We start from the raw sequence: 15,000 nt of genomic DNA on the forward strand, positions 1-15,000 counted from the left end.
TTATGTTTTTGTCAATTTAAAAAAAATGTTGCTTTTTTCAAAAAATGTTGTCACTTTTTTTAACAAGTTTTTGTCATTTTTGGTGACGTTTTTTGTCACTTTTTGCCACAATTTTTTTTTCACTTTTTTGGCATTTTTTTAAAATGTTTTTGTCAATTTTTGAACAACTCTTTTGTCGCTTTTTCCGATGTTTTTTTCCACTTCTTTGCAATATTTTGTCACTTTTTTTTTAACAAGTTCTTGTCACCTTTGGCGATATTTTTTATGCTTTTTTTTGTCACTTTTTCAATAAAGTTTGGTCACTTTTTTCAGCGTTTAAAAAAAAATGTTTTTGTCGGGTATTTTTCCTGCATTTTGGTCACTTTTTCCAACATTTGTCACTTTTTTTCAATGTTCTGTTGTCATAGTTCTGATATTAAGCTTTTGTAAACGGATCAACAGGACGGTTAAAAATGACCTCAAATCAATAAATCGATTATCAAAATAGTTGACAATTAATCTATTGATGTTTGCAGCTCTACATACATGCAAGCAGAGAAGACATATGAGTTATCTAGAGTAGGATGTGTCTTCATGTGAACCACAATGTACCCAATAAGTATCTCAGAGAGCATCTGAGCGCAGACGTTTATCACAGAGGATCTTCCACTTCCATATCCGTTATTACCCAAATCGCCCGTTTCCTGTCTATGGGGTTTTCCCATCACACTCTCTCCACCATGTTGGTAGACTTCTTTAACTGCCGGAAAGTATCTATTATTTTTGTCTAGACTACTCAGAGCTGGCCCGACCCATAAGCAAACTGCTTAGGGCCCCGTGGCTACCAGAGGGCCCCCAAGAGCACCTGAAATGTCCCACTATAGAGCTCATAACAGAGCCGGTCTATTTAAAAATAGTGTTGCTGCTAATAGGTCTCACATTAGTCTTTAAATGCATATCTGTACATTATGAGTGCTTAAACTAATATTTACAATACACAAGTTGGTTAAGTGCCAAGTGCAGTGGCAACATGTGGCAATGGGGAGAGTCCCTCAAAACCGAATCCTTAGAGCCCCCAAAAGTCTAGGGCTGGCCCTGAGACTACTGCTATTTATGTTCTATTTTTCCCTCGTTAATTAGAAAAAGGATACATGAACATCGAGAAAGGAAACGGAAAAGAAACAGAAACATAAATAACCCAAATATGTGATGTGCAAAGATGTCCCTCTTCCAACTCCTGCCCTCTGGAAAGAGAGCCCAAAATCTCAGGGGCAAAACATCCTGCTTCTGTAACAGTACTGAACTTGAACTTGGAAATGTTGATGAACGTGCACAACATTCAGGAGATATAGTTTGTGCAAAATAAAGGTAAAGAGTTTAGTGCAAGGGGTTAGTTTGGGGAGTTTTTCCCTATCCAAAGCAAGGGGCTAAAAGGGTATGCTGCTGTAGAGATTGCAAAGCCCCCCTGAGGCAAATTAGAGATGTGTGATAGGGGGCTGTATAAATAAACTTGACTTGACTTCACAATGTAGGAAATTAGATGCCACCATTAACTCTTCTGCTCTGTAATACCACCCAGCTTTGTAAAACTGTAAACTTTATTCCTTGGTATAATTTGGTTGAAAGAAACTCGTATTTTTGATACAGAAACTTTGAAAACGGGTCGAATTTGACAACACGGGGGTTAACCATAACCTTTGGTTTAGGAGATGAAGTGCTTAAACTCACCATTGGCATTTTTGCCACAGATCAGATGCTCGTAGACCTGCAGCAGTCCCCACAGCTCGGCATCGTTGTTGACGGCTCCCTCCAGCAGCTCCGCGGTCACCGGGCCGCGGGGGACCCCGCTGCCCGGTTCCCCTTCCTCCTCCGCGGCCAGCCTCGCCGCACGCAGCGCCCGTCCGACCACCTCCTCAATCAAACTCTCCACGCATGCAGCCAGGCACACGGCGGCGTACTCGTGCACGCGCACCGACACGCGTGTTTCCACCATCCACCTGAAGAAGCGACCCACGGAGAGCGTCAACCCGCAGCGCGCGGACTCGCCCCGCTGACGCGCGGTGTCCCCGGAGCTCATGCAGTGCAGGGACACCGCCTTCACCGCGGAGGAGATGCACTTCTCGGCCAGACTCCAGCTCAGCACGAGCCTCGCCGCGCTCTGGATCTCCAGGCGCGTGCACCGCCTGTGGAGCTCACTCAGCCTCTGCGCCTCCCGGGAGATCCGCACCAAAGCCCTCCGTAGCAGACCGGACAGCCTGTGGACAGCCTCCCCGGTGAACGCGGCGTCCGAATCGGTGACTCTGCGCACGACTTCCCGCAGCTCGTGCTCGGTCCAGGGATAGTCCTCCACGTCGGGCAGGCAGGGACACTTGACCAGGATGTCCCACGCGTCCTCCGGCAGCGTGCTCACCGTGTCCCAGCTGCCGTTTCTGCTGTACAGAGAATCACCGGCGTGCTGCCACCAGGTACCCCGGTGACGAGGGCTTGTGTGCGGCTGAGACTGCCTCGACCTGCCGGAGGAGGACAGGCTGAGGGACGAGCAGGGTTCCCCAGTCACATAGCCCGGATCCAGGCTCAGGTCCTCCAGGGTTTTCACCAAAACACTGCCGGTGCTGGACATGATGGAGAAGCGGATTAGATTTACGTAACTCTTAACTTTACGCACAGTTATTAACAGACCCAGCAGTTTTCCAGTCCAAAGTTTTAGCCGCAGTGCGTAAAAGTCCAACTGCCCAGAACCAGACAGCTGCACGAGACTGTCCTGCTGTGCCACAACTAACCTAAACTAAACATGAAGGGGAAGGAGAAGTGCTTTAAGAACACGAACTAAAGAAAGCCAGACTCCAGTCTATGGTATTAATACAGGTGAGTTTACTACTCTGCCCTACAGCGCCTCCCGGTGGCCATAATGATTACAACCAGAACTATATTCCCAGAATAAAGATATAGCACATTAATAAATTCATTTTTGCATCGGTCCGAGCATAGAAAAAACAAAACCTAGGAGCATAAAATATTAAAATACAAAATGAATGAAAAGGGCTATCTTAAATTAACGTAAGTGTCTCAAGTAAATACCCTCATGTTGTCCTCGGGTCAAATCTGACCCGTTCTCAAAACGTCTATATCAGAAATATGGGCTTGTTTTTAACCAAATAAGTTAAGTACAATTGCAAGTAGGCTACGTGATCCCTACTTTCACTGAATTGTGGGTATTCAACTTTATAGCATTTGAAAAACTTGAAATGGTTTCAAAACCTGAGTAAACTAAACTCCACCGACATTCAATTAGTCAGAATCATTCATCAATTTAAAATTAGGTAGGCCTATAATCTCCTATAAATGAGATTTATTGACCATGAATTCCAAAAAGAAGTTTAAAGGTCCCATGACATGGTGCTCTTAGGATGCTTTTATATAGGACTTAGTGGTCCCCTAATACTGTATCTGAAGTCTCTTTTATATAGGCCTTAGTGGTCCTCTAATACTGTATCTGAAGTCTCTTTTATATAGGCCTTAGTGGTCCCCTAATACTGTATCTGAAGTCTCTTTTATATAGACCTTAGTGGTCCCCTAATACTGTATCTGAAGTCTCTTTTATATAGACCTTAGTGGTCCCCTAATACTGTATCTGAAGTCTCTTTTATATAGACCTTAGTGGTCCCCTAATACTGTATCTGATGTCTCTTTTATATAGACCTTAGTGGTCCCCTAATACTGTATCTGAAGTCTCTTTTATATAGACCTTAGTGGTCCCCTAATACTGTATCTGAAGTCTCTTTTATATAGACCTTAGTGGTCCCCTAATACTGTATCTGAAGTCTCTTTTATATAGGCCTTAGTGGTCCCCTAATACTGTATCTGAAGTCTCTTTTATATAGACCTTAGTGGTCCCCTAATACTGTATCTCAAGTCTCTTTTACATAGGCCTTAGTGGTCCCCTAATACTGTATCTGAAGTCTCTTTTATATAGACCTTAGTGGTCCCCTAATACTGTATCTGAAGTCTCTTTTATATAGGCCTTAGTGGTCCTCTAATACTGTATCTGAAGTCTCTTTTTATATAGACCTCAGTGGCCTTATGACCTTATAAGTAAAAGATTCCAGATCGGCCCATCTGAGCTTTCATTTTCTTTTTCAACGAAAAAACCCAGCACATCCTTCTGTGTAGGTGCGTTGGTAAATACCACAAACTTAGAAAAAAAAGTCCTGCACATTGCTTTTGCTGCAGCATATTTCCACTCATTCATTTGAAAAAAAAATGTCCCCAAATTCCTGTATTTTCTGGCAGTTTTAGCCACTTAAGACTCTCCATCCACCTTACAAGATCCCATAGATAAAATCATGTTCCTATGTGTCATATGAAGTCATGAGAAGAAGAAAAAAACATGACATTGTTTACCAAGTTAAGAGCTTTATTGTGGAGATTATTTCCAGCATCTTACTGATACATTACTTATTAATTAAAACATACTTTTACCTGACACAAGCTAGCATTAGCTTAATTTAGTTTGCTTAAAATTCAAGGGTTTAACGTTAGCTCTTGTGATATTAAAGTCAACAGTTCAAAATGGCAAAATTTTGTAAAAGAAATAAATATTTTATTCCATGCTGATTAGTTTTGGCATTTCTTTCACATTAACATCCTAAAGTCGCACAAAAGTCTGTCTTTTTCTAAGTCTTCATGGTCAAAACGGATCAGATGTCTGTACCAAGATGGCGGCGGCAACCAAGGGGGGTAAGCTTCGCTTCAGAACTCCAACCTCCTATGGCGCCACTTCGATGCTACAAAGAGATCCCCTCCCGTTAGCATCCCATTGACTCCCATTCATTCTTACGTCACTTTGACAGAGAATAACTTTACATCTGAAGAGTTTAAAGACTCTATTTGTCCATTGTTTATTTCTAAAGAAACACGACAATGTATAAAAGGCTCCATTACCTTGTAGCTCACGTTATGGCCCCGTAGCAGACGCTTTTATAAAAATAGGCTAACGATTGGGTCATAACCACGAGACTTACTGTCACACAGTAGAGGAATTACCGTATAGTACAGGAGAAGCTCACAGGCAGTTTGGACTTCCATTAGCTGTTTAGGTTTAATTACTAATGTTAACTAGCATGTTAGTGATCAGTAATTAGCCTGTGTCTATGTTATCTCCTTACATATACCTACACTCTCCGTCTCTGTAAGATTGGGAATGATTGAGATTTCTCTCTCACAGCTACCAGAAGACTTCACACTTTCAGACAGGTTGCTCACGTCACATCTACGTCTTCAAGCTCAGTTGGAGGCTGCTCAGTAACACTCAGCCAGCACCGGGAAAGAGACTTCTGATATCCTTCACTGGTCTCCGTCCAGAGTCACGGGGTCTATTGGTCCTTGAAGAAGACCCAGTAGGGTCAAAACGTTGCATTTTATATTAAATATGGGAGTTTAAAGCAGTGTTGCGGACATTACATTTTTTTTCATTTTTGAGTTCCCAGACCCAACATCTGGATGTGGGTCTGGTTGGTCAGGCTAACGTAACTACAGTTTTTGCCGGATTTGGCCCACAGGCCTTGAGTTTGACACGTGATCTAGAAAAGGTCCAGTGCGATTGTGAGTTTGTCAGAAGAGATTTCCCCTGCAAACATATACGTATTTGTGTAAATGAACTGCTCCTTTCTTATGATAACCACTCTCTCACACGTCTCAGAATACTAACAGACAGAGACAGGAAACAGAAGATCATGGAAGATAGAAGTTGTATTGTTTCAGCTCCAGGGTTTCATCAATTTCTTTTAACTCCTAACACAAGGTTCTTTCAATGTAAAACAAATCTGTAGCCAAGAAGAACCTGCACAAGCTGACCTGAAATACTAAACAATGTCATATTATAACGTCATCTCAATTAAAGAGTAAAACTACCTGCAAATTGGTTCAACTGCTACTTTGATACACAATTATTCAAAACAAGTAGCTGTAATTTTAACATTGAAATACAGTCAAATGTCATTAAAAGCCAAGAACATATTCACATATTTCAAAAATAATGGCATCAAGTGGCATGACTTTAGATATTTTCAAATCTGATTTAACCCTCCTGTTGTCCTCGGGGTGAAATTTGAACCATTTTCAAAAAGTTTCTATATCCGAAATTTGGGTTTCTTTCAACCAAATTGTCAAAAATAAATAAATAACGTGGATGATTCCTTACAACGCTCTTCACAAGTTAAACTGATCAGCTCAATACTTTTATTGAATTTGGGTGTTTTATTTAATTTTATAGCATTTGAAGAATTGATTAAAGAACACTGAAAAAAGTGACAGAAAAGTAGGGAAAAAACAACGAAAAAACTTCAACAAAAAATGAACTTCGGGAAAAGGTCAAAAAGTGACAAAAAATGTTGGAGAAATATTCAAAAACTTGGTCAAAACAACAACAAATCGACAAAGAATTTCGGGATAAGTGACAAAAGTGTGTGGAGGTTTCAACTTGAAATTTTGACCCAGAAAAACTAAAAGTTGCAATAAGGTCTACGGGAAGACAACACAAGGGTTAATTGTAATTTGGATTAATTCTACATGTCCAAAAGTCTTCCTACTACATTTCTGCTTCTCTGGGCTAGAGCTAGACAGAGTCATGCTGAACCTAAAGCAACCACAAGATGTCAGCCTTTCACTATTTCTAAGCACAGGAATGAATTTTCAACCCTCAGATGGGGAAACTGGTTCTTACTGTACCTACTGGTTCTACAATACTGTACAAACACAACGCTATTATAATCTGACATGTCTAAATCCTGATCCTCCTCTGTAGGATTAAACAAAAAACAAAAGGGGCTTTTTTCACCGTTCAAGGAGCCTTAAAGGGGAACTTTTTTCCAACCTGGACCCTATTTCCCCATGTTTTTGTGTCCAAGTGACTGATGGGAACAACAATCTTTGACATTGGTCCAGTATTAAGCGTGAACGCTGTAACCAGCAGCCACAGAACGGGCTGCAATGTAATCCTATGGGGCAAATGTTCATTGTCCATTTGGTCCACTAAAAGTTCTGTTTTTGCCGCTGACAGACTCAGATTATTATTCTAAGTGTCTGTCAACATTATAGAAAGGATCTCTACAGAGATAGACATTTAAAAACCTCTTTGAGACCCTTTTTGTTCAACCAGAAACAGCTCTGAAGTCGCTAGCTCTAAACCCACCAGACTCCATTTAAAAAAACAATACTTTTAGCGTAGATAGAGCCAACATATCTCCACATGTAAATCGGTAAACTATGTGTTTATTTAAACAAAAACTAGAGTTGTGATGGTTGGGAAAGTGGAAAGACGACGCAAAACGGCTTTTCATAGTTTTATTTAGTTTCTGTCGACTTTGAATGAAGTGGATTTTACGATGCTAAAATGATTTATGTTTATTTACATGGAGTCTGGTGGGTTTAGAGAACGCAATTTCGCAGATGTTTTTATGTGTAAAAAAAGGATCTTGCTCTTTAACAGAAAAGTCGACCTCCTTAGAAATCCTTTCCATAACGCTGTCAGACACTTAGTATAGTATAATTGGGAAAGTCGAAAGACGATCTTGCTTAATACTGGACCAATGTCAGAGACAGATTGTCCCCTTGCGCCTCAGTAGCTCACCTGATAGAGCAGGCGCCCATATATAGAGATTTACTCCTCGAAGCAGTGGCCGCAGGTTCGACTCCGACTTGCGGCCCTTTGCTGCGTGTCGTTCTTTCTCTCTCTCTCTCTCTAGGGTCAAGGTTGAAAAAAAGGGTAGTTACCCTTTAATGGATATGCAGCAAATATTCCAGTTCTTGAAAAGTGTGAGCTCAAAAGCGGTGAAATGACCTGGATAAAACAATAAATTACTGCGCTAAAAAAACACTTATTTAAAATGAGCTCAATAGGTTTCAATGTGTACAATCATAACAGTGAGCCAGCTCACCACGTCAGAGCTTTCCTGTTCAGTTCCGACCCCTAAAAAGTTACTTTTTGTCCTCCTTTTGTGTTGTGTCAAACGACCTCACTTCCTCTGTGGTTGTGCAGGGTTCAACACATCACACACCGTCTGCAGCAGAACTGAAGCTGATCCAAATAAGGCATCAAGACATTAGTACAAAAAATAAAACCTGTTACTCTGCTAGCAAACATTTTACAAAGGCCGAAAGGTCAACATTTTGTTCTCTGACGAAACGCTACAAAACTACGAAAAAAGGTTTATTTTTATTGTAAAGGGGTGATGCCTCGGAAACATCTGATTATGCGACCCGATTCTTTCGCTCCACAATGAAACTCCATCAGGCGTTTCAGACAGGAAACAGAGCCGATGTGATGTTGAATGCTCCAGAGTCCCGTAAAGGTGTCTTGACAGTCAGTGGGGAGCGGGCCTATGTTCCCAATTTTTTTTCACTGAAAATTAGGCCCTATGTTCCCACAGTTCCAACATTTCTAAGATATATTTTCCAAATTTAGGCTCTATGTTCCCACATTTCCTTTTTCATAAATTTGTATCAGATTGTATCCCCCTTTCTCCCAATTTGGTAGCCAATTACACCCAACCTATTATCCAGTAGCAATGGACTACAGATGGAATGTAGCTTTTAGCTAAATCTGGTAACTAACACTAACCCTGGGAACACAGGGCTGTGGGAATATAGGGCTGTGGGAACATAGGGCTGTGGGAACATAGGGCTGTGGGAACATAGGGCTATGGGACCATTGGGCCTAATTTTAAGAAAAATCTTAGAAATGTGGGAACATTGGGCTGTGGGAACATGGGGCTGTGGGACCATTGGGCCTAATTTTAAGAAAAATCTTAGAAATGTGGGAACATTGGGCTGTGGGAACATAGGGCTGTGGGACCATTGGGCTGTGGGACCATTGGGCTGTGGGAACATAGGGCTGTGGGAACATAGGACTGTGGGACCATTGGGCTTTGGGATACTGGGGTGTGGGACCATAGGGCTGTGGGACCACATAGGGCTGTGGGACCATTGGGCTGTGGGACTATAAGGCTGTGGGAACATAGGGCTGTGGGAACATAGGGCTGTGGGACCATTGGGCTGTGGGACCACATAGGGCTGTGGGACCATTGGGCTGTGGGAACATAGGGCTGTGGGAACATAGGGCTGTGGGACCATTGGGCTGTGGGAACATAGGGCTGTGGGAACATAGGGCTGTGGGACCATTGGGCTGTGGGACCATTGGGCTGTGGGACCACATAGGGCTGTGGGACCATAGGGCTGTGGGACCACATAGGGCTGACTCCAGTCAGTGCAAGAAACCTTTTTGAGCACAATTTCTCACAACGCAAATAACATGCGGTGTGCAGGAAGGGTGTGAAGGTGTTTCAAAGGATTCAATTATAGAGAGAATAGAAACACACAGTTACACTGTGGAAGGTGATGATGTTAGATACAATTTTTCTGCACAGATCAGGGTTTTACCTCCAGTATTTGGTTCAAATGATAAGTCATATTTTCCAATTTAAATTTGAGCCAATACCAATATTTGTGCAATTGTAAACCACATTCATTTTGTATTCCACCGCCATAAAGTTCGGGAACAGATTATACACAGAATAGCCAAATTTCAGTCCAGAGTTTGGCTCAAGTGCCAAAAACACTACATCCTACACTTCCCATAATGCAACTCAATAGCATCTTTTAAACTTCACATTCCCAGCTTGTAGCTCAGAATTTCTGTTAAAGAATTGTGCTTTCCAAACCCAATTTGTTGCCTCATACGAGAACGTGTTCAAACACCTAAACAATGAAATTCAAAAATTAACAGAAAGTCAGTAACGTTGTCTCTTAAAATTTGACAAATGACCTTACCAGACTTAATATTGCTCCTAAAACTTAGAACATATTGTTAAGCAACTATTGCTCGACAACTATTGATAATCCGACAAATCATACTTCTGTAGTTCTTCAACCAAAACATTAACGGTAACGTCATCCACCAAACAGTTTGAACTGCCTAAACTTGACCGATACAGAACATGTAACGTACCAAGCAGATGAACCAGGCCGAGCCAGTTCATGCCACTGATGGGGTGGGGTGGGGTTACCATGACCAACAAGACGAACAGAAACTCGTGACCGCCGTTTTTGAATTGAATTAGCAGATAAACACAATGGACGCGATTACAGTACAGGCCAAACGTTTGGACACACCTTCTCATTCAATGTGTTTCCTTTTTATTTTCATGACTATTTACATTGTAGATTCTCACTGAAGGCATCAAAACTATGAATGAACACATATGGAATTATGTACTTAACAAAAAAGTGTGAAATAACTGAAAACATGTCTTATATTTTAGATTCTTTAAAGTAGTCACCCTTTGCTTTTTTTGATACTCTGCAAACCCTTGGTGTTCTCTCAATGAGCTTCATGAGGTAGTCACCTGAAATGGTTTTACCTTCACAGGTGTGCTTTGTCAGGGTTAATTAGTGGAATTTTTTTCTTATTAATAAAAAAGCAAAGGGTGGCTACTTTGAGGAATCTAAAATATAAGACATGTTTTCAGTTATTTCACACTTTTTTGTTAAGTACATAAATCCATATGTGTTCATTCATAGTTTTGATGCCTTCAGTGAGAATCTACAATGTAAATAGTCATGAAAATAAAAAGGAAACGCATTGAATGAGAAGGTGTGTCCAAACTTTTGGCCTGTACTGTAAATGACAGCAGCAGTGGTCAGAGGAGGAAACGAGCTGCTTTCTTGCACTATAAAGGCGAACACGTTGGAGCCGCCGAGTTTAGACGCCGATGTCGGTCCGCAAAGCCACGAACATCACTAGCAAAGCAACGTCCGCAAATGTTGATGGTGTGTTTGTGTTTGTCGCCGCCGCGCTAACGTTGCGGGGAGAGATGAGACGTATACAGCGACGTAAGACCTGGCTCTGTGCCGGCTCTTCAGCCTGTGGAAAAGCAAACCGGTTCTTTGGAGGCTCGTCAGTCGAACCAACTCCGAACCGGGCACTAGCTCTATCTCTGAGCCAGCACCTGGTTCTTGTTGGTGGAAAAGGGGTAACAGACATAATCCCATACATTGAGAGTATACGTAACCAATAAATCTGCATAGATGCCAAATCGCACCCGATACACGTGTCAACGTTACTGCAGCGTTTATATTTCACGTACACTCTTGGCAGCCGATGTTGTTAAAACTCTTTATATAAGCATTTCATGAAACGCCAAATGAAGATTTGGAAAGGGGAAAAATAACTCCCAGGAACCAGAGCCGTTCCAAAAAGTGGGCGGTCACTAGGGCTGGGCGATATGGAGAAAATCAGATATCAGGATATTTTTGACCAAATACCTTGATATCGATACCGCAACAAAATTGTAGTGTTGACTATTTCACAAAATACTCATTTACACAATGAGATTTTAGATAAATAATCATCAGTAATGTGAATATAATGACTAAGTGGGTAAAGGCAAATAATAGAACAGCTACAACAGTCTGGTAAGTTCAGAAAAGTACACCACTTTACTGTAATGCAGCCTTTAAAACCAAAAATCCAAAAAAGACACGTATGCCATATTACGATATCCAATATCTAAAACGATATCTGGTCTCACATCACAATATCGATATACAGTATCTCACAAAAGTGAGTACACCCCTCACATTTTAGTAAATATTTCATTATATCTTTTAATGGGACTACACTGAAGAAATAGCATCCTGGATCCATGAAATAACTGGCCTTTAAAAATAAAAGCCTGCCTGCCTCTATGGGAATTTAACATAGGGGTGGACTGACTTTAGTTGCCAGCGGTTTAGACATTAATGGCTGTATGTTGAGTTATTTTGAGGGGACAGCACATTTACACTGTTATACAAGCTGTACATTTAATACTTTACATTGTGGCAAAGTGTCATTTCTTCAGTGTAGTCCCATTAAAAGATATAATGAAATATTTACTAAAATGTGAGGGGTGTACTCACTTTTGTGAGATACTGTAATATCAATATATTGCCCAGCTCTAGCGGTCACCGATGAGCTCTATACTCGGTCACAGTCGGTCTTTGACATTGATGACGGACGGGAAGCCTTCACATTGGCACAGTAGACACGGCAGCGAAACCACCGGAAGTCATTCGTTCATTTCCTCTGGAGATCTGTCGATTGAATCAACAAACTACTACGAGCCTCCTGCACACTGGCTGGTGGATATTTCTGTCTTCGCGCACCAGAAAGGTGTCTGACGCGGCGCTGCTGCTGCTAGCCTTGTCTGGACACATGGATGTGTAGGATACTTCACGTTAAACATAAATATATTCTGATCTGATTACAGCAAAGACAAAGTCGGCAGTATTGACGGCAAAATAGGCTACAGAATATTTCCTTCTGTATTGACAGGTGCCATATTTGAAAATCAATAATTATTATTTTTTTTAATTTATATCTGCTTTTATGTCAAAACGTGTCAAAATGACATACAGTACAGGCCAAAAGTTTCCTTTTTATTTTCATGATTATTTACATTGTAGATTCTCACTGAAGGCATCAAAACTATGAATGAACACATATGGAATTATGTACTTAACAAAAAAGTGTGAAATAACTGAAAACATGTCTTATATTTTAGATTCTTCAAAGTAGTCACCCTTTGCTTTTTTATTAATAAGAAAAAACTTCCACTAATTAACCCTGACAAAGCACACCTGTGAAGGTAAAACCATTTCAGGTGACTACCTCATGAAGCTCATTGAGAGAACACCAAGGGTTTGCAGAGTTATCAAAAAAAGCAAAGGGTGGCTACTTTGAAGAATCTAAAATATAAGACATGTTTTCAGTTATTTCACACTTTTTTGTTAAGTACATAATTCCATATGTGTTCATTCATAGTTTTGATGCCTTCAGTGAGAATCTACAATGTAAATAGTCATGAAAATAAAAAGGAAACGCATTGAATGAGAACGTGTGTCCAAACTTTTGGCCTGTGCTGTATAAACATCTTTTCATATTCTATGTTGCCTGGTAACGCTTCCACACTGCTTGCGTGTCACGAAGCTCTAACCTGTTAACATGGGAGCCAAAATAAACGGAAACGCCACGCAGCTGACCCGCTCATGCCACGCTCAGGCCATGCAGCCAGTGTGCAGGTCAGGAGCCCTTAGTGTTGACGCAGTAGGGCTGTGGTCGATTGAAGAAATTCTTAGTCGACTAACACTCCTTCAATTGTATCGACTAATCGATTAGTTGATTTAATCGACAGATCTGTAAATCTGAGTTTCTCCGCAAAGAGTCCCGCCAAAGGATGCATATATTGAATGAGATAATGTCTCCTTTGCGTATTTAAACGCAACATTTCAGAAAACATGTAATACAAGAAATAACTGCCTTAATGAAAGTAATCAAAATAGGTTTCACGGTGATATCTTTTAGGTCAAATGTCAACCCTTAATTCTTGTGTTTACCAGAGATGTGCTCGTACGTTTCTTGGAAATAAGTCATTCAGCATGAAAAAAAGCATCAAACATGACTAATGGACTAAAGAGATCTAAGTTGACTAAGACCAAAACGACCGATTAGTCGACTAATGGACTAAGAGGGAGCAGCCCTACTGCGCAGTATGCTCTGTGTTGACCTCGACGCGTTCATCGGGTGCGGTCTAGGCTCTACCGTAAATCGGTGCTCATTTCATGAAATGTCCGAAGCCTGCGTTTCCTCTGACGCCTCGCTCGAGTCCTGGTTCTGTTTGGGCTTCCTGTTGGCGGGCAGAGCCGAGGCGTGCTCCAGCAGCTGGGCCAGGTAACTGTCCTCAGCCCTCTCTGCTGCAGACAGACTCTCAGACTGGGACGGGCCCAGAGCCGGCGAGGCCGCCTGGACCACGGGCGCCGAAAGCATCCGTGGGAGCGTGCTGGAGGATCGGTCAGGGTTGGCGACAGACGAGTCCTCTGTAGAGGCGTCTGAAATCTGCCGTCTCATTTTATCGTCTACTTCTTCGCCCCCCGGGGGCCGGTAAGGTGGGGGCCCCGTCAGCGGCGAGCCATCGGGAGTGAGCGGCGCCCGGCTGTGGATGATGATGGGGTCTGGGGAAGGCAGCGGGGCATCCTGGTCGTCCTCCTCCTGGTCCACACTGTCCAGATCCCTGGGGTCTTTGGAGGGGCTCTGGTCTGGGGAGATGGAGTCTGGCTGGTGGGAGATGATGTGGAGGCTCAGGCCCCCCCCAGCTCTGGCGGAGGACGGCTTCCCTCTGCAGGGCTGCACCGGACTCAGCAGCACCGGCGGCTCCTGGCCCAGAGGCTTACGGGGCAACTCATCAGGCTTGCCTGAAAACGAAACAAAAAAAGTCATAAATTGGAATCTACAGTACAGGCCAAAAGTTTGGACACACCTTCTCATTCAATGTGTTTCTTTATTTTCATGACTATTTACATTGTAGATTCTCACTGAAGGCATCAAAACTATGAATGAACACATATGGAATTATGTACTTAACAAAAAAGTGTGAAATAACTGAAAACATGTCTTATATTTTAGATTCTTCAAAGTAGCCACCCTTTGCTTTTTTTTGATAACTCTGCAAACCCTTGGTGTTCTCTCAATGAGCTTCATGAGGTAGTCACCTGAAATGGTTTTACCTTCACAGGTGTGCTTTGTCAGGGTTCATTAGTGGAATGTTTTCCCTTATTAATAAAAACCGAACCCTACGCTTGCACTACGCACGCTACGCTGGTCGCCCTTAGGGCTGGGCGTATCGATCTAAGTATCGATAGTATTGATACCAAGATGAGTATTGGTATCGGATCGATACTGCCGTGATGAGATCGATACTTTCATTGCAGTTTCTCTCCGAGTTCATGCGAGCATAGACTCTCCAAGTCTGTGCGCAGTGTGCAAACAGCGCACCTCTCTCTCTCTCTCTTTGTCTCTCTCTGTCTCTCTGTGTCTCTGTCTCTCTCTCTTTGTCTCTCTCTCTCTCTCTCTCTCTCTCTCTCTGCTCTGCCGAGGCGGAGAGCGGAGAGTCAGAACAGTTATATTCATATTTATACATTGTGGCTTTT

At 42.2% G+C, this 15,000-nt stretch overlaps 2 protein-coding genes across 5 annotated transcripts in view; both read right to left on the reverse strand.

The window, feature by feature from the left end:
* LOC114555182 (ankyrin repeat and BTB/POZ domain-containing protein 2) overlaps positions 1-2,739 on the reverse strand; it is a 36,713-nt gene extending 33,974 nt beyond the window's left edge. For all 3 annotated transcript variants that reach the window (XM_028577405.1, XM_028577395.1, XM_028577386.1), the window contains exon 1: positions 1,708-2,739. In XM_028577405.1, the coding sequence (XP_028433206.1) occupies positions 1,708-2,599 (892 nt within the window). In that variant the 5' untranslated portion in view covers positions 2,600-2,739. The remainder of the gene's footprint in view (positions 1-1,707) is intronic.
* Positions 2,740-13,486: 10,747 nt separating this feature from the next.
* Positions 13,487-15,000, reverse strand: part of LOC114557729 (USP6 N-terminal-like protein) — a 45,232-nt gene continuing 43,718 nt past the window's right edge. For both annotated transcript variants that reach the window (XM_028581373.1, XM_028581364.1), the window contains exon 14: positions 13,487-14,265. In XM_028581373.1, coding sequence (XP_028437174.1) covers positions 13,634-14,265 — 632 coding nt within the window. In that variant the 3' untranslated portion in view covers positions 13,487-13,633. The remainder of the gene's footprint in view (positions 14,266-15,000) is intronic.

The sequence above is a fragment of the Perca flavescens genome, chromosome 1 (genome assembly GCF_004354835.1).
Source record: "Perca flavescens isolate YP-PL-M2 chromosome 1, PFLA_1.0, whole genome shotgun sequence".
Taxonomy (NCBI): domain Eukaryota; kingdom Metazoa; phylum Chordata; class Actinopteri; order Perciformes; family Percidae; genus Perca; species Perca flavescens.